Source organism: Lithobates pipiens, unplaced genomic scaffold (genome assembly GCF_037356315.1).
Source record: "Lithobates pipiens isolate NorthernLeopardFrog02 unplaced genomic scaffold, aLitPip1_a1.2 Scaffold_13, whole genome shotgun sequence".
Taxonomy (NCBI): domain Eukaryota; kingdom Metazoa; phylum Chordata; class Amphibia; order Anura; family Ranidae; genus Lithobates; species Lithobates pipiens.
In genome coordinates, this window is record NW_027507718.1 from 289,151,666 (window position 1) to 289,172,524 (window position 20,859).

The 20,859-nt window shown below is 43.5% G+C and overlaps 1 protein-coding gene across 1 annotated transcript in view; it reads left to right on the forward strand.

Annotated features, from left to right (window-relative positions):
- LOC143975886 (uncharacterized) overlaps positions 1 to 20,859 on the forward strand; it is a 62,718-nt gene that overhangs the window by 17,731 nt on the left and 24,128 nt on the right. The window contains exons 2-3 of the mRNA XM_077478437.1: positions 1,859 to 2,200; positions 17,438 to 17,551. Coding sequence (XP_077334563.1) covers positions 1,859 to 2,200; positions 17,438 to 17,551 — 456 coding nt within the window. The remainder of the gene's footprint in view (positions 1 to 1,858; positions 2,201 to 17,437; positions 17,552 to 20,859) is intronic.

Sequence of the window (20,859 nt, forward strand, 5' to 3'; positions counted from 1 at the left end):
GGTGCTGGTGTCAGTGCACTCTATCACGGTGCTGGTGTCAGTGCTCTATATCACGGTGCTGGTGATCATCTCCTGCACCCTCGTCATAGCCTACCGTGACCTTTCCTCTCCTCCATTGCCTTCATGCGCTCCTGAGTCCTGAATTGTCAAAATTTCACATGTAAAAAAAGAATGCTTGTAGTTGTCAATCCCAGTTTCACTTCATACATGTGATTTCAACAAATTACATGAATGGATCTACAGTGGATATGAAAAGTCTACACACCCCTGTTAAAATGTCAGGTTTCTATGATATAAAAAAGATGAAACAAAGGTAAATCATTTCAGAACTTTTTTCACCTTTAATGTAACCTATAAACTGTACAACTCAATTAAAAAACAAACTGAAATCTTTTAGGGGTTGCATAAGTGTGCACACCCTCCTATAACTGGGGATGTAGCTGTGTCCAGAATTAAGCAATCACATTCAAACTAATGTTAAATAGGAGTCAGTACACGCCTGCCATCATTTAAAGTGCCTCTGATTAACCCCATATAAAGTTCAGTTCTTCTAGTAGGCCTTTCCCGACATTTTCTTAGTCGCATCCTACAGCAAAAGTCACATACTACAACAAATGCTTCTAAAGCATCAGAGGGATCTCCGTGTGTTAACCACTTCAGCCCTGGAAGAATTTACTACCCTTCCTGACCAGAGCACTTTTTGTGATTCGGCACTACGTCGCTTTAACTGACAATTGCGCTGTCGTGCGACGTTTTACCCAAATAAAATTTACGTCCTTTTTTTGCCAGAAATAGAGATTTCTTTTGGTGGTATTTGATCACCCCTGCGGTGTTTATTTTTTGCGCTATAAACAAAAAAAGAGGGACAGTTTTGAAAAAACGCATTATTTTTTACTTTTTGCTATAATAAATATCCCCAAAAATATATTAAAAAAGTTTTTTTTCCTCAGTTTAGGCCGATATTATTCTACTTTTTTTGGTAAAAAATCGCAATAAGCGAATATTGATTGGTTTGCGCAAAAGTTATATCGTTTACAAAATAGGGGATAGTTTTATTTTATTTTTATTTATTTTATTTTTATTTTATTTTTTTAATGGCGGCGATCAGCGATTTTTATCGTGACTGCGACATTATGGTGAACACATCGGATATTTTTGACACATGGTCTATAGTAAAGGAGCTGTGTCAGTCAGTGAACTACAGAGAAAAGGATTTTACCGTGAGTACAAAAATCCTATTCTTTTTAGTTACCCAAGATGCCCTGTTGCTAGGTGGTGGCTCCTAATCTGCCACTTCTGGCTCCGCTGTGCTCTGCATCACTTCCTTCCTCGCCTGTGCTCCTGGCAAATGTGAGTCATCATTTCCCAGGAGTCAGTGGGCAGAACTGTGTGCAAAAATCCCATTATTTTCCCACAGGAAATTAAGCGATTTAAAGCGGATAACAGATTTACAGTGTTCCGTCTTCCTGTATATATAATTAGCTTATCTTGGTTGCCATCACAACGGGTGGGCACTTCCAACTCCATCGCCCGTTGTGATGGCAACCTGATTAGCTTCCTGCGCCTCTAGATATCCTTACAGCGCATGCGCAAGAACAGGTGGTGCATGCTGGTTATACAGCAGCACCGTATCCCGGAAGTATATGCTTGTGAGCTTCGCCTGCCTACGTAAGATGGAAATGCCTGACATACATAAATATCAGGTACGTTTTTAAATAAAATATAGTAATAAGATTAACCAATGCTAAATCCACAGAATGTGATTGTAAGAGATAGCTTTAAAAAAAAAAATGTTTTTGCAGCTGTAACTCCACTTTAAACCAATGATATGACTTACGTTTTCTCTATTCTTTCCTAGCTATTATATGTGCACAGATAGAGAACTGCTCCCTCATCACAATAGAACCCCCAAATCCAACTGTGGGTCAAAATGTTCTATTAAATGTCGATTATAAAGGCAAAATTCTAATGATCAACTGGTACAAGGGGAGCTTGATAAGTGATAAAAAGGTAATTGTGACATTCAACCCTGAAACAAGTGATCCAACTACTGGGGAAATGTTTACAGGACGAGAGAATGTCATGAAGAATGGATCTTTATTGATATCAAACCTCAGGACCTCTGATGCTGGAGACTTCACTGTCCAACTTACTATTCCAGGCTCTTTTACGTCTGAAACAGCTCGGCTCACTGTGAATGGTAAGCAGACGAAAGTATGAGTGTTGGCTTAGACATGCTTGCTTTTATTTATTTTTTTTAGGTTGTGAAAATCACTAAATACAGTATCTCACAAAAGTGAGTACACCCCTCACATTTTTTTCATGTGACAACACTGAAGAAATGACACTTTGCTACAATGTAAAGTAGTGAGTGTACAGCTTGCATAACAGTGTAACTTTGCTGTCCCCTCAAAACAAGGCAACACACAGCCATTAATGTCTAAACTGCTGGCAACAAAAGTGAGTACACCCCTAAGTGAAAATGTCCAAATTGGGCCCAATTAGCTATTTTCCCTCTCTGGTGTCATGTGAATCGTTAGTGTCACAAGGTCTCAGGTATGAATGGGGAGCAGGTGTGTTAAATTTGGTGTTATCGCTCTCACTCTCTCATACTGGTCACTGGAAGTTCAACATGGCACTTCATGGCAAAGAACTCTCTGAGGATCTGAAAAAAAAAGAATAGTTGCTCTACATAAAAATGGCCTAGGCTATAAGAAGATTGCCAGACCATGAAACTGAGCTGCAGCATGGTGGTCAAGACCATACAGAGGTTTAATAGGACAGATTCCACTCAGAACAGGCTTCGCCATGGTTGACCAAAGAAGTTGAGTGCACGTGCTCAGCGATATATCCAGAGCTTGTCTTTGGCAAATAGATGTATAAGTGCTGCCAGCATTACTGTAGAGGTTGAAGGGGTGGGGGTCAGCCTGTCAGTGCCCAGACCATACGCCGCACACTGCATCAAATTGGTCTGCATGGCTGTCATCCCAGAAGGAGGCCTCTTCTAAAGATGATGCACAAGAAAGGCTGCAGTTTGCTGAAGACAAGCAGACTAAGGACATTTATTACTGGAACCATGTTCTGTGGTCTGATGAGACCAAGATAAACTTATTTGCTTCAGATGGTGTCAAGCGTGTGTGGCGGCAACCAGGTGAGCAGTACAAAGACAAGTGTGTCTTGCCTACAGTCAAGCGTGGTGGTGGACATGTCATGGTCTGGGGCTGCATGAGTGCTGCTGACGCTGCGGAGCTACAGTTCATTGAGGGAACCATGAATGCCAACATGTACTGTGACATACTGAAGCAGAGCATGATCCCCTCCCTTCGAAGGCTGGGATGCAGAGCAGTATTCCAGCTTGATAACGACCCCAAACACACCTCCAAGACAACCACTGCCTTGCTAAAGAAGCTGAGGGTAAAGGTGATGGACTGGCCAAGCATGTCTCCAGACCTAAACCCTATTGAGCATTTGTGGGGCATCCTCAAATGCAAGGTGGAGGAGCACAAGGTCTCTAACATCCACCAGCTCGTCATGGAGGAGTGGAAGAGGACACCAGTGGCAACCTGTGCAACTCTGAGGAACTCCATGCCCAAGAGGGTTAAGGCAGTGCTGGAAAACAATGGTGGACACACAAAATATTGACACTTTGGGCCCAATTTGGTCATTTTCACTTAGAGGTGTACTCATTTTTGTTGCCAGAGGTTTACACAATAATGGCTGCATGTTGAGTTATTTTGAGGGGACAGCAAATTTACACTGTTATACAAGCTGTATACTCACTACTTTACATTGTAACAAAGTGTCATTTCTTCAGTGTTGTCACGTGAAAATATATAATATTTACAAAAATGTCAGGGGTGTACTCACTTTTGTTTGATACTGTACAACCAAATAAACTTTTACTTACATTGCTTGCAGTGGAAAAACAACTAATGTGCACTGTGGATTCAGCCATGATCCAAAACCAGTTGGATTGTGCCCACCTCCTCTACTCATACTGAGCAGCAGCATAGTACAATGTATAATAATTCACAGATGTGAACAGTCAAATACTGTTCTTTATGTATCTTTACGTAAAGCAGTACTATAATCTCTGGGTATCACTATTAAACCAGTTAACCAGTTAGGCCCCGGACCATTTGGCTGGCCAAAGACCAGACCACTTTTTGCAATTTGGCACTGTGGCGATTTAACTGACAATTGCGCGGTCGTGCGACGTGGCTTCCAAACAAAATTGATGTCCTTTTTTTCCCACAAATAGAGCTTTCTTTTGGTGGTATTTTATCACCTCTGTGGTTTTTATTTTTTGCGCTATAAACAAAAAAATAGCGACAATTTTGAAAAAATGCATTATTTTTTACTTTTTGCTATAATAAATATCCCCAAATTTTTTTAAAAAAAAGTTTTTTTCCTCAGTTTAGGCCTATATGTATTCTTCTACATATTTTTGGTAAAAAAAAAAAGCAATAAGTGTTTATTGATTGGTTGCACAAAAGTTATAGCGTCTACAAAAAAAGGAATCGTTTTATAGCATTTTTATTAATAATTTTTTTATTAGTAATGGCGGCAATCAGCAATTTTTATCGCAACTGCGACATTATGGCGGACACATCGGACAATTTTGGTGTGATTTTGGGACCATTCACATTTATACAGCGATCAGTGCGATTAAATTTGCTTTGATTACTGTGTAAATGTGACTGACAGTGAAGGGGTTAACACTAGATGGCACTGTAGGGGTTAAGTGTGTCTAACTGTGGGGGGAAGGGCTAGGTTTGACACATTACTGATCATAGCTCCCGATCACAGGGAGCTATGATCAGTGACACTCTCACTAGGCAGAACGGGGAGATGCTTGTTTACATTAACATCTCCCTCTCCGTGAGGGAGATCGTGGGTATCCCTGTGGACATCGAGTCCGCGGGACCAGCGATCCTACTCACAGAGCTCACGGCGGGCGCTCACGCACACCACCGCCCGCGGAGCATGGATCTCCAATTCCTTGCTATGGTTATTTTTGCAGAGTCTTCTTTGGGTCTTAGAGGCCTCCACTATCCTGCCGCCCGGAAGTGCATGTCTTGCTGATTTTGTATGTTAGTAAGGGTGTAGATGAAATTGTACACTCTGATCCAAAATCTTCTGACCTTAGGGCATGTCCACCAGATATGATAGGTGGATCCTGCTTGACCACACCCCCTAAAGCAATTGAAGGTGGCACCAGGTACAAAAGTGGTCAGTCTGGCCGGCACCATGTACCACCTCAGTAGTATTCTATAGTTAGCTTCGATAATGGAGGTATTGATAAGTGATCAATATTCCATCTCAGAAATTGTAGCCACTCTTCTAGGTCAAGGGTTTCCTGTAAATTTTGCTCCCATTGGGTCATGTAAGTCAGTTTCTTCGTTTCACACATCATCATTGTATATATATATAGCAGATATGTGGCCCCTGATTTTATCATATTGCCTACATAGATGTTCCATGGGAGTCAGTGTTACTATATCCCCTTTGCGAGCTACCATTTGTATATAGTAGTGTATTTGGGCATATCTATACGGTTCTGTAGATGGCATTTCATATTTTTCTGTTAAACAATGCTCGGATTGCATACACTTGTGGTCACAAAGGACGGCTATTCGTAATGGGTCCTTGTTGGTCCCCCAATCGAATAAGTGAGGAGTGAGGCCCGGGGTGAACTCTCTATTTTTTTATAATGGTGCTAATGGATTGTGGGGAGATTTACATTTTTGTGTTCTTGTTTTATTACTATTTTTTTTTTTTTACTAGTAATGGCGGTGATCAGGGATTTTTAGCAGGACTACAACATTGCGGCAGACAGATCTGACAATTTTGACACTTTTTTTGGGACCATTGACATTTATACAGTGATCAGAGCTAAAAAATAGCCACTGATTACTGTATAAATGTAATTGGCAGGGAAGCGGTTAACACTAGGGGGTTAAACGTGTGTCCTAGAGAGTGTTTCTAACTGTGGGGGGATGGGACTGCCTGGAGGAGGAGACCAATCGTTGTTCATAATCAGTATAAACAGCAGCAGATCTGTCTCCTCTCTCCTGACAGAATGGAGATCTGTCTGTTCACATTGACAGATCTTCGTTCTGTCTCTCTCAGGAGCAATCGCCGGTGGACATTGTGGACGCCAGGCAAGCACTGTTGCTCCCCGCTTCTTAAAGCGGCCGACGGCAATTCGCCCAGGGGAGCCAACCTTCTGCAGTATAACTGTGGCGGCTGGTCCTTAACTGGTTAACCTTGCACTGCAGATCATTTCCATTGTCAAATACATGTTTATGAATAGCTCTATTCACAACACTCTACGATGAGAGCAATTTTTTGGTCATCTTGCTGCTACCTTTTCATGCCCAGACATCCCTTTGGCCAGTTGGAATGATTAAGGCTCCTTTACAAATCTTTTGGTGTGTATTCCCCATTGAGAAAATCTCTCTTAACCAACTTAATACTGGGCACTTTCACCCCCTTCCTTCCCAACCAATTTTCAGCTTTCAGAGCTCTCTCACTTTGAATGACAATTACTCTGTCATGCTACACTGTACCCAAATTAAATTTATCACTTTGTTCACACAAATAGAGCTTTCTTTTGGTGGTATTTATTCACCAATTCATTTTTTATTTTTTGTGATATAAGCAAAAAAAGGCGAATATTTTGAAAAAAAAAAAACATTTTCTACTTTCTCTTTTTCTTTGTCGACAATTTAGGCCAAAATGTATTCCACTACATGTCTTTGGTAAAAAAAATATCCTGATAAGTGTATGATCATTGGTTTGTGTGATAGTTATAGAGTCTACAAGCCATGCTACGCATTATTGAAAATGTATCAATCCTAATGCACTGATGGCCTATCTCATTTCTTGAGGCCCTAAAATGTCAGGACAGTACAATAACCCCCCAAATGATTCCTTTTTGGGAAGAACACAGTCTGAGGTATTTAGTAAGAGGCATAGTGAATTTTTTGAAGTTGTACTTTTTTCCCACAATGCTTTGGAAAATTAAGAAATAAAGTATATATATTTTTTTCTTCACTAAATTGTCATATTTACAAGCTATTTCTCACACACGGTGCAGGCAAAAGTGCAATTTCACCCCAAAATACATTCTGCTACTCATCCTGAGAATGGCGATACCCCATGTGTGAGACTTTTCCACTACCTGACCACATAGAGAGGCCCAACATCCATGTAGCACCATCAGGTGTTCTAAAGGCATAAAGTACACATTTCATTTCCTGAGTACCTATCACAATTTTGAAGGCCCTGGAGCACCAAGACAATGGAATTACCCACAAAATGACCCCATTTTGGAAAGAAAACACCCCAATGTATATTCTATGAGGCATAATGAGTCTTTTGAACGTGTCATTTCTTTCCAAAAGTTTTTAGAATATGCGGAAAGAAAATGAAAACTTATTTTTTTCTCATAAAGTTGTCAATTTAGAAGATCTTTCTAACACATAGCATGTACATAGCCAAAATGACACCCCAAAATACATTCTGCTACTCGTCCTGAGTATGGCAATACCCCATGTGTGAGACTTTTCCACAGCCTGGCCACATACAGAGGCCCAAAATCCATATAGCGCCATCAGGCGTTCTAAAGGCATAAATTACACATTTCCTTTCTCAAGTACCTATCACAATTTTGAAGGCCCTGGAGCACCAGTATAATGAAATTACCCACAAAATGACCCAATTTTGGAAAGGAAACACCCCAATGTATAATCTATGAGGCATAATGAGTCTTTTGAACATGTAATTTCTTTCCACAAGTTTTTGGAAAATGTGGGAAAATAATGAAAACCAATTTTTTTCTCACAAAACTGTGGATTTAGAAGATCTTTCTAACACATAGCATGTACATAGCCAAAATTACACCTCAAAATACATTCTGCTACTTGTCCTGAGTATGACGATACCCCATGTGTGAGACCTTTTCCACTACCTGGCCACATTCAGAGGCCCAACCTGCAAGTAGCACCTTCAGGCTTCTAACACATAGCATTTACAGACCAAGAATTACACCCCAAAATACATTCTGCTGAACAAAGTTTAAAAAAAAAGGCTCACCTGTGGTTTAGCAGACAGGAATACCATTCCAGAGCAGTCAAAGCATTTGTCCAGACAGCCAAAGGAAATGTCCAGGAATTGTCCAGGCAGCAGACAGATATGGAAAAGTATGAACATGGTTCAGTACAGTCCAAGGTTTAGCAAGCAGTTCAGGTAAAAGGCATAGGCATGGCCAGTTCAGGTGGCAGGCAAAAGCATGGCCAGTTCAGGTGGCAGGTAGAGTCATGGCCAGTTCAGGTGGTAGCAGGCAGCACTTTGTATATTGGGCCTTGGTCAGGTAAGACCTGAGGACAGAGGTAGAGGCTTCTTCCCACCCAAATCTCTTTCGAAGCCTCCAAGTTTTCAGACCCTAATCCGAGAAAACAAAATACCCGGAGAAACATTTCTTCTCCACTCAGAAAACCTTTTCTGGAGCACTTCACATATGTGAGACCCCTGTGCTGTACAGCGGCAGGGCAAATGATCAGTTCAGGAGGCAGGTAAAAAGCATGGTCATTTAACAGGCCATGGTCAATTCACATTTGGCAGAGGCATAGTTGTTAACAGTCCGGATCATTCACAGAAATGGCAGATAGTGGAAACTGGAAAAAAAATTATCTTCGCTTTATTAATAGTGTAGTGAAGTATGACAGCTTCAATAGCATGTTCCAATACAGAGGCCTGGCTGGGAGGGACATTGGGGACAGTAGTATTGGGTGTCATGGAAAATTCTTCTACTTGAACACACACAACATTTTTTGGGGGGTTTGTGACCTGTTTAGGTAAGAGGGAGAATTTCGGGAAAGAGCCTTTCATGGAGTCTGGCTAATGAATCAAGGGAAATTATTTGAGGGGCTTGGCCATCAGGATAGAGAAGGGCTGTGACAACGTCTTCTTGGAATTTTAGATTTAGGTTAGGGAACTTTGGGTGCACTTAGAAAAAATAATATATGAATTGAACAGGGCTAGTTGCATCAAATAAATGGCGACTTTTTTGTACCAAAACAGTGATCTCCTGGTGGCCAAGTAGGGCTGCATCATCTGGTCATTCATATCCACCCCCCTCCCCCATGTATAGGTTGTACTCATGCACACATTTTGGCTTCTGGATGGGGACTCTTCTTCTCTTCAGTACCACCAAGGTATCATCATGCATTGTGGAAAGGATGTAGACATCTCTTTTTTTATCTCTCCACTTCAGCACTAGTACTTCTTCAGTCCGCATACTGCCCATTTCACCCTGTTTCAATTGCTTGGCGACCAATCTCTGTGGGAAGCCTTTGCGGTTGGTCCGTGTTGTCCCACAGGCCACAGGCTTCTTTTGGTACAAATGGTGGAAAAGTGGGAGACTCATGTAGAAATGTTGGCGGGCAGATGTGCCAGATGGTGGGCGGCTGTGCCAGATGGTGGGCGGCTAGATGTGCTTGATGTTGGCAGCTAGATGTGCCTGATGTTGGCGGGCAAATGTGCTTGATGGCGGGTGGCAGATGTGCCAGATGGCGGGTGGCAGATGTGCCAGATGGCGGGTGGCAGATGTGCCAGATGGTGGGCGGCTGTGCCTGATGTTGGCGGCTAGATGTTCCTGATGTTGGTGGGCAGATGTGCCTTATGGCGGGCAGATGTCAGATGGCAGGCAGCAGATGTGCCAGATGGCGGACAGCTGTGCCGGATGTTGGCGGGCGGCAGATGTGTCAGATGGTGAGCAACAAATGTGTCAGATGATGGGCGTCAGATGTGCCTGATGGTGGGCGTGTTGTTCCACAGGCCACAGTCTTCTTTTGGTACAAATGGCAGAAAAGTGGGAGACCCGTGTAGAAATGTTGGCGGGCAGATGGCGCACAGCAGATGTGCCAGATGGTGGGTGGCTGTGCCAGATGGTGGGCGGATAGATGTGCTTAATGTTGGCGGCTAGATGTGCCTGATATTGGCTTGCAGATGTGCCAGATGGCGGGCTGCAGATGTGCCAGATGGCGGGCGGCAGATGTGTCAGATGGCGCGTGAAAGTTGTGCCAGATGGTGGGCGGCTGTGCCTGATGTTGACGATTAGATGTGCTTGATGTTGGTGGGCAGATGTGCCTGATGGCGGGCAGATGTCAGATGGTGGGTGGTGGACAGCAAATGTGTCAGATGTTGGGCATCAGATGTGCCTGATGGTGGGCGGCAGATATGCCTGATGTTGGGTGGCAGATGTGCCTGATGGTGGGTGGCAGATATTACTGATGTTGGGTGGCTGTACCTGATGTTGGCAGGCAGATGTGCCTGATGATGGCGGGCAGATGTGCCTGATGATAGTGGGCAGCAGATGTGTCAGCTGTTGATGGGCTAATGTGCTAGCTGTTGACAGGCTGATGTGCCAGCTGTTGGCGGGCTGATCTGCCAGCTGTTGGCATGCTGATGTGCTTGCTGTTGGCGGACAGATGTGCCAGTTGTTGACGGGCAGATGTTCACTGTATGACAAGTGTTTTCCCTGTTTTGGGGACACTGTGTTTTGGGGACACTAGCTGGGTGATCAGTGGCTAAACAGCAGACAAACAGCTATAAACTCACTGATCTCCTGGCTGCAGCACAGATCTCTCTTCCTATCCTCACTGACAGGCTCTGAGTGAGGAGAGGAAGAGATGAGAGCAGTTACAACCGCTCTCTATTTACATTACACGATCGAGATCGCTCCGCTGCGCCCATGCAATCCCGCTCCTTCTGAAGGATGTTCAGGAATGTGCACTCAGAAAGAGGGAGCTCTGACCCGGCCGTTTATGTGCAGTGGCCAGGTGGGAAGTGGTTAAAGTGGAACTTCATTCTCTCAATCAGCATTGATTGGTTTTATCCTAATGCTGCTAGTATTGGTAAATAGATAGGAAAGTACCGGTATATCATATTTACTTGTTTTAAACTTTTTTTAAATTTTTTTCAGTTACTTCCTGGTTTCTTGCCTAGGCAAATTATATCATGCATCTTCAGGATGGGAGGAGAGGAGGAGATGTTTTCTTAGCTAAGCACACCCTCCTGCCTCCATGTTTGAGCTAAGGGCAGATGGATTCCAAGAAGTTACAAAGTTAGTAAGGTTGAATAAAGACACCAGTCCATCCAGTTCAACCTGAGTGAGTGTCTACGATTGTCCCTATCCCTGTACATTGCACACTCACATTGGTCCCTACCCTCAAGGAGCCCACAATCCAAGGTCCCCATTCATATACTAGGGCCAATTTGGGACAGAAGCCAATTAACCTACCTGCATATCTTTGGAGTGTGGGAGGAAACCGGAGTACCTGGAGGAAACCCACGCAGGCACAGGGAGAACATGCAAACTCCAGGCAGGTAGTGTTGTGGTTGGGATTCAAACCAGCAGCCCTTTTTACTACTAGGTAAGAGTGCTAACCACTACACCACTGTGCCGCCCAGTAAATGCTACATGAATCATTTTCCCTTAATCTCGATGGCCACAGCCAGAAATGCTAGGGGGGTCATGTTTCAAAGTGATTTCTCAACAAAATAAAGCATAGAGACATGGATGGACGGATGGGGGAGTTTGCTTTGGAATATTAAAAATGAATTACCGTATTTATTGGCGTATAACACGCACTTTTTTCCCCTTAAAATCAGGGGAAAATTGTGGATGCGTGTTATACGCCGATCCCCCGCCGTTTCTCTGCTTCTCTGCCACTCTCGGCGGCTTTCGCCTATTTTCGGCTATACCCGGCCGTCCTCGGCTATTTTCGGCTGTTCTTGGCTATTTTCGGGCCTGTTCTAATAACGTGGTTGCAGGGTGCTTGGGGCATGGCCCCATTCACTTAAATGGGTTTCATTAGATGGCAGTATTGCTCTTTAGGTGGGCATTTGGGAGGTTGGTATAACTGTCGCTGAACCACCTGTTTTTACCACCCCCCTAACAGAATACGGTTTAAGTTGGAGTCAGCGGCTATTACAGTAGTTCTTCTGGTGTTATAAAGGTGTGGTGAAATACCAAGTTGTAAAGGTTATATGGCAACTGTTACTTCTGAAAAACAGGAAAAGCACGTTAGAACAGCACAATGTGTAGAAAGCCCAACACAAAGATTTCCAATCCACTTTAATATATATATATATATATATATATATATATATATATATATATATATATATATATATATATATATATATATATATAGTAATCAGTGGCGGCCCGTCCATAGGGGGTGCCCGGGCGCCGCCCCCCCCCCCCCCCTCAGTCTAAAAAAAAAAGTAAAAAAAAAAAAACGGGACCTTTAAGACATTTGAAAAAAAAATATGTAATTTAACAATTTAACATAGTGTACTGTGGCGCCGGTCGCAGTGCACTATGAGAAGCGCCACGTCGGTGCAATCACAAGATTGCATCCATGGCGCTTCATTTGCGGGTTAAAAACCCGCCTTGCGGCGCACTGTAGAACGCCGACTAGCTTCCGCCCGTAAAATCACTGTGATTCTACGGGCGAGAGCATTGTCATTCAGAGACAAGCAGGTCACTTCCGGCTTTTGGCTGCTTCACGAAACCCGGAAGTGACGTCGGCAGCTCCGTTCCTCAGCCCGAGCGGAGCTGCACGACGGTGAGTGGCATAATTCTCTCTGACTGACAAAAAAATGAAATAATGAAGTAATTAAATAATAATTAATTACCAAATGCACCTGACCTAAGCCTTTACTTACTAGACCACTCTCTGTGTGCTGTGCACTTGTGCAGGAATTATTATATTAGAGAGCAATAAGCAATTTGTAAAAGAAACAAATAATTTCATGCTTCTTGCAGGAGGGATCACATCATGCCATGCGGTATTCTTATTCAGCAAGTGCAAAGTAATGGTCTGCTCTGTTGCTTGTTACTCACAGTTATTGTTAATTTGCTGGCAAAGACATTTTATAAACCTTTTTTTGTATTTTAGCGTAAATATGAGATCTGAGGACTTTTTGACCCAGATCTCATATTTAAGAGGACCTGTCATGCTTTTTTCTATTGCAAGGAATGTTTACATTCCTTGTAATTGGAATAAAAGTGACACCATATTTTTTTTAAAACTGTGAAAAAAAATGTTTTTTAAAGCACCTAGTCCCGACGATCTCGCGTGCATGAGCGAACGCATACGTGAGTACTGCGCCTGGCCGCCCGCATATGAAAACGGCGGTCAAACACCACATGTGAGGTATCGCCGCGATCGTTAGACTGAGCTCAATAATTCTAGCCCTAGACCTCCTCTATAACTTAAAATATGCAACCTGTAGAATTTTTTAAACGTTGCCTATGGAGATTTTTGAGGGTAAAAGTTTAACGCCATTCCATGAGCGGGCGCAATTTAGAAGCGTGACATGTTGGGTATCAATTTACTTGGCGTAACATTATCTTTCGGAAAATATATCTAAAAATTGGGGTAACTTTACTGTTATCTTATTTTTTTATTTAAAAAAATGATTTTTTTTCCAAATAAAGTGCACTTGTAAGACCATTGTGCAAATACAGTATGAAAATAAGTATTGCAATGACCGCAATTTTATTCTCTAGGGTGTTAGAAAAAAAACCAATATATAATGTTTGGGGGTTTCTAAGTAATTTTATAGCAAAAAAAACAGTTTTAAAGATGTAAACACCTAAATTATAAAACGAGGCTGGTCCTTAAGTGGTTTAGAAGGCATTTGCTGTATATAACGTTTAAGACTGATAATATCACTGCTCGGTCAGATACATAAACCCAGGGCAGGGACATCTTTAAGGCCGGGCAAAAGGGGCAGCTGCCCTGCGCCCTGGCATTGTTGTGTGTCCCCAATCAGCTGCCTCATACTTGCAAACTATCCCAGTTTAAATTCCCTTGTCCCTTGAGGTTTTAGTCCTGTGCTATGTCCCAATATCTCAGTGTGAAGTTCTGTTACTAAAGCTGCCCAGCCCTATTGTGTACAGATAACTCACTATGACACTATGGGTGGAAGGAAGTGGAATACAGGGGATTAGGTGGATTACATAAGGGGCGTGGTTTATGAGAAGTGTGAGGGGCCAAAATGATGGGCGGGGTCATGATGGGCGGGGTCTGGCGCCCCCCATCCAAAAACTTCACCAGCCGCCACTGATATATATATATATATATATATATATATATATATACACACAAAAATATTATATTGTCATTTACCAGTTTTATAGCCAAAGAAGGTCAAAGACTCATATTGCAAAACTAATATTTTAACAGCTGTCTACAAATTAAAGTGGTTGTAAACTTCAGACATGAAATATTAGTAATAAATGTCCCTCTATAGTGTGTACTCAATTAGGAGCACTAATGCCGCGAACACACAATCAGAATATCCGGCTTTCCGAAAGAGCGGACTTGTCCACACACGCCCACACACGAACTGACTTTTCTGGCGGACAATCCGCCAGACTTTTCAAATGAACGGACTTGCCCACACAGGGAATGAAGTCCATTAATTTTGAACGTGACTCCAGGTAGACGGGACTAGCGAAGGAAATCAATGTCACCGCCTCCATCGGTGAGATTGACACCTTGCTAGCCCCATCGCCTGGTATGGTTTTAAAGGGGAACCCCTATGTCAAAAAAACGGCATGCGGGTCCCCCCAAAGTCCATACAAGACCCTTATCTGAGCACGCAGCCCAGCTGGTCAGGAAAGGGGGTGGGGACAAGTGAGCGCCCCCCCTCCTGAGCCATACCAGGCCGTGTGCCCTCAACATGGAGGGTGGGTGCTTTGCGGAAGGGGGCGCCCTGCGGGCCCCCCCACCCCAAAGCACCTTGTCCCCATGTTGATGAGGACAAGGGCCTCTTCCCGACAACCCTGGCCATTGGTTGTCGGGGTCTGCGGGGGAGGGCTTATTGGAATCCGGGAGCCCACTTTAATAAGGGAGGCCCCCAGATTCCGGCCCCCCACCCTATGTGAATGAGTATGCAAACAGGAAGTGGGCTGTATAAGGTATGTACTGGCAAATAAATGTTTTACTATCCAAAGTTAAAACAACAAGGGCTGAAGATTTAATTGATAGAAAGATGAAAAAATTACTGAAGTTCCGCTTTAAAAAAAAGTATTTTTTATTGCACTCAGCCTCACTGCTGTGATCCAGCTTCCCATTAGAGGGTGGCTACGTCCATTCTCCATGATCCCACTGTATGTAGGAAGGTAGTCACCCTCTCTTGCTTGCTCCTGAGATGGGCTATGGGACGTGTAGTGTGTATGTGACCACTACTAATGTGCACTGGTTGTAATACACAAATGTAAATAAGAAGGAACTTCAAAGGTTCAAGAGCTTACAGAAGACATTAAAAGAAGGCAAAAAAACACAGTAGGAAATAATTTAGGCTAGGTTCACATCTATGCGGGTAGTGCCGCTGCAGGACCCACACAAATACAGACAGCTGCAACCACCCACACAGAGAAATGTGGGACCCACGGACAGGAGCTATTAATTCTAATAGCAAGCCATCCGCAACTAGAAATCGTACCCATACTGGGAACCTCGGTTCCTGTGCGGGCTGAGATTTCAGAAATAGTGTAGGGGCTTCTTTGCTGCGTTTCCTGGGGCATGACAACCCTTTCAAATTAATGGGCTCTTGTGCCCATGCAAACCGCCGCCCACACCGCCACACAGGTTTCAGCCTAGCCTTAATGAAGAGGATATCAGACCATTAAGTAGTGGATGTATATGGGTTCTTTTGGGGGGAGAATTAAGATATTGTTTAGCGTCACTTTAAGATATGGACACGTCCTGGAGGGACTTGGAGCAAACTCTTCAAGGAAAGGTGCTTAAATGAAAAAGGGGTGTCCCTTTTCCTGTCTATGTGAACTAGAGTGCTATATTTCAGTATGTACACCATGGGTGCTCAACCTGTGGCCCTCTAGCTAATACATAACTACAAGTTCCATGAGGCATTGGAAGGCTGAAGGTTACAAGCATGACTCCCAAAGGAAGAGGCATGATGGGATTTGTAGTTCCACAACAGCTGGAGGGCCACAGGTTGAGCATCCATGATGTATATTGTACACCAGTACATGCAGCACCATAGCGTCATGCAGGGGTGGACTGACAACTCATGGTGCCCCCAGGCAATAGGAGATTATGGGGCCCCCAGGCAATCCGAGTTTATGGGGCCACACAGTATACACACACACACAATCACACAGTATACACAGACATGTCTCTATTGGCTGAGAAGGTACTGGAGAGGTGGGGCAGCTATAATCTCGGGATTTTTAGACCAAAAGGATGTCGGTAAGGGAATTTCAGAGACAGATGTAAAAAAAACCCCAGATTTTTACATACTGTCCCTGGTTTTACTGAGGCTGGCAACCCTGATGGGGGCCCCCTAGTGGCTCAGGGCCCTCGGGCAATGCCCGAGTGGCCCAATGGTCAGTCCACCCCTGGCGTCATGTACCCCAATACATTCAGCACAGGCACCCATGACATGTAATATTAATGCTAGAAGTATCATGTGTGGCTCAGTGGGATGCACGGAGATCTGCCAGTCTACCACAAATACTCAAGCTGACCAATTTTTTTGTCACTCACACACACAAACAGTAAACTGGAACTGTCACACAGCAGTCCTCCCAAACACATCCATTAATCAGTAATAAACTGCAAAATTAAGACAAATCGGCTGTCCACTTTGCAACTGACTGTTTTGCAAAGTGAATAGTCTAGTTACCTTCAATAAATCAACCCCAATGTCTCTAGAACCAGGGCAGTTTTTAAGGCAGGGCAAAAGGGGCAGCTGCCCTGGGCCCTGTCATTGTTGTGGGGCCCAAAGCAGCTGCTTCATACTTGCCAACTATGCTGGTTTAAATTCCCTTGCCTCTTGAGGATTTAGTCCTGTGCTGTGTCCCAGATGACTCACCTGGAGACCCTGTGTTTACATGTAAATTACTGGCATTCATATGTAAATAGAGGTGGCCGGCAGCATTGATATGTATATCATGCCCCCCTGAGATCATATCCACAGTAATCTCTAGCAACCAATCAACAAGCAGAAATCATGTGCTGTAACCTCTAGCTAAACAGTGAGCTGTAATGTGTTCTGTAACCTCTAGCAACCAATCAGTGAGCGGTAATGATACACTGAAACCTCTGGCAACCAATCGCAATAGCTGTCTGATCTGATTCAGTAAACTGATTTTGAGTCTAGCTGCTATTTATTGTATGTCTCAGAGCAGGTGGAGAGCGAAACTGCATGGGGAGGGGGCCCCCCAAGAAAAGTTTTGCCCAGGGTCCAATCAATATTAAAGACGGCCCTGTCTAGAACTCCCTAATAACACAATCTGTCCTTGCAGATCTAAATGAATTAGCCCCTACCAGGTTATGTTAAATACTATTGTAATAGTAACACTTTTCTTTCTTAATTTATTCTAAAGCGGTAACAGTTAGACCTACTCAAGCTCTCCCGGTCAGCTCTTATCCACATCGAAATACCACTACTTCTACTACTACTACTACTACTACTACTACCACTGAATCCAAATCCAAAGGTAAGTTTCATAAAGGGAATACTCACATTTGTGAGATACTGTATATATAGGGACTGAACTATATACACTCCAGTAAATACAACTTCTTCTCTTCTCACCTCCAGCGCATACACTTGATTGCAGACTATCACTCCCAGGACCAGCTAGCACTGATGTGGGGACCTGACATTGTCTCTGTCAGGCCCAAATCAAATGTCCTTTGCAGGCAGGGACCACGGGCCCCTATGGCAAAAATATGGTAGTCCATAGTGCTAGCTGTCCCACGTGTGGCTACTGATCCCAGTACCATCCCTTCAGGCACTGCTAGCTCTTCTGGCTACAGCTGCCCCTTTCCACTGCCTGTGCTAGTAGAGTCCTCCTGACTGTCTCTGCACCTATCCCAAACTGCTCTATCCTAGTCCTCTCAGATGTGCCTCCCAGTCCTTCTGATTGTGTGTGTCACTCACCAGTCCTCCTGGCTGTTCCTGTTGCTCCTGTAGACTTACCTGACAGTGTTCTCCCGCTGTCTTCCTTGCTCCCAGTGCCTCCTGGCCAGGACACCTCCATTGTTTTGGGAAGGTCCTATCCCCACCCGGACCCAGGGCCAGGGTAAGGGTCGCCCCCACCAGACTGGGGAGCTCCCTCAAAGGCCACGACAGCCTAACACACCATCTCCAGCTTCCACCCGAATTCTCCTCCCCAGCTGGGCTGACCCAGAGTTTTTGAGGGGGCCTGCCCCCTGCCAATCCAAGTTGGGGATTGGTCAGGGCCCTCAGAATGTACTAGACAGCTCCACTTTACCTCCTCTTCCATTCTTCTAGAAGGTTCCAGAACATTTGAGAAGTAGAGTGGAGGTCTCATTAATGCTGCCTGCGAATCATCCAGCTCTCCCTGGATTTCTGCCCAACCCAGGTCAAAACACAGAAAGGCTTGGCTGCCAGCCAAGCCTGCAAACATGTACCTACACTTCTAGCATTAGAGGGTGCTACAGTATAAATATGTCAAATCATTACCATGCAGTACTTCACAAATATTGTGACCTGAAAATTATATCATATGACAAAAGCAAGACCAACATTAAAATAATAGTCCAGTGTGTCCATATTTTCCCACAGACATGAACATTCGTAATGCTGTTTATTTCAAAATGTGGCAAAAAAATTTTTTCCAGCTCTGCACTGTGTTTATAGTTTTTAAAATCGTTCTTTCACCACTTGTGCATATCCCTTCACCAGCATTCATATGCTCTCACCTTATATTCTGACCCAATAATAGGTCTCATGCTTTATCCCTTTAAGTAAGGTCTCCTATGCCACGGCTGTTATGCCTGTGTCCACTATATATATGTTCCTCAATCCATCTCCATCCTCCGCAATCCACCCAAGGGCGAAGTAGATGGTAGGATATAGTTAGTAATAAAACAAATACTGGAAAATAACCTCCTCTTCGTTGCTGTCCCCCACAGAAAGTGTTGCTCCATCGTCCAAGAGCGCGAGTCTTCCAGGCCGAGCGACAATCAAAGTTATCTAACATATTTTCATCATTCATTTCTTCATCCTCTATTACACACATTACAGGCCATGGCAGCCTTGGCATAGGAGACCCCACTTAATGGTGCAAACAAATGAGACCTATTATTGAGTCAGAATATAAGGTGGGAGCATATCAATGCTGATGAAGTGATATGCACAAGTGGTGAAAGAACATTTTGCAAAAATATTTGGCACATTAGGAAATAAACAGCATCACAAATGTTCACGTCTGTAGGAATATATGGACACGTTGGACTATTATTTTAATGTTGGTCTTGTCACATGATATCATTTTTAGTTCATCATTTTTAGTTCACAATGTATGTAAATGACTGTGTGGCACTGATTTGATATATTTATACATATTCTGACAGCAGAGGGAGCCTCTGACAGAATACGATGTCCCAGTGGGGGATTCCTCCAGCTACCTCATTTTAATTCCGTTTGGTGACGGAATGAAAAAAACAATCAGTTTAGTGTTTATTCTTGGTATCCTTTTTGTATTTCTTACAAGCTGTGCATTTTTCAAGCATGAAGCTCCTTCACTTTGCCTCTGACCAGGAATTTCCTGTAACTAAGACCAGTCACTGCTGCTCTCTCTTTGTGCAGGATGATCGGTCTTGTATCGGCCTCCTCCTGTAGGTTTCGTCAGGCAGACTGTAATACAGTAAGAGGATCTGCCAAATTCCTCCCATAGCTTTGCTGTCTACACGTAACAAAATTTTGCGCAAGTAGATTTATATCCATTGTGGCTAATAAGAAATATAATTCAATGAAAGATGTACCAGGGTTCAGCTTTAAATAACAAAGAAATCCTTTCTATACATTCCGGCACCTGTTGTGCCCTATCTACAGTCATTACATTACAACATTATATTACCAGTTAACATGGCTCTCAGTTTATAATATCACTTACTAATTTGAGATTTGAATGTATCAAACTTTGATCATTACTCAGCTGTATGTCATTCTTTGTGATAATTGATAGGTGGAGTACTTTAAAACTGGAAAATCCATATGTTACAGGATTATGTGTATAGCGTGGGTGAATAGAAAATTGATGTCATTCTGGGTGGCAATGTTGTCAAACCGGTTTCAGAATTCACTGGGAAAATCCCTAAAATTGGGGGTTGGAGAGTACATTTACATGTATGCATTGCGTAAATATGCTTTGCTGCATTGTGCTACCATTCAGTTTGAATGGCACGTCCAACACACTGAGGCAGTGCACATAGGTTGCAGAGTGTTGCAATCCACAATAGTGCATTGCATTGAAAATGTTCTGGCATATCTATTTTTTGGGACATTTTGGTGCGTTCTGTTGTTTCCAATGGACTGCCTTAAAACAATACACATTCGCCACCATGCAAATGTAAATGAGCTCTTAATGTTATTTTCATTATCTTTAATTCCAGAAAAACTTTTACTAGTGTTACTCCAGTACTAAAGCCGGCCAGAGGCAGTTCAAATCTCGGGCAGTTCAGCAAAGGCCGTCCAAGATTCAAACCATCTATGGGCAGCCAACATGTCAGATTTTAAGAATGCCATTATTACCAGAGGCTATAGCCACTAGCAATGCTCACTGTGTTCTCCCGGCAGGGACGGCTCCTCGTGCCCCCCTGCCAAGAGAACACAATAGCTCCACAGGAGGGATTCCCCCATCAACACTGACCGTGTTGAGAGATTTTCTTTCTTGCAATAGCAGAATGCTGTGACACTAGTATACAGGGAGCTTGGTCTCAACACTGTTCTGCTCCCAAAGAGAAGCAAGGGAAACGTGGGTTATTATGTATGCTC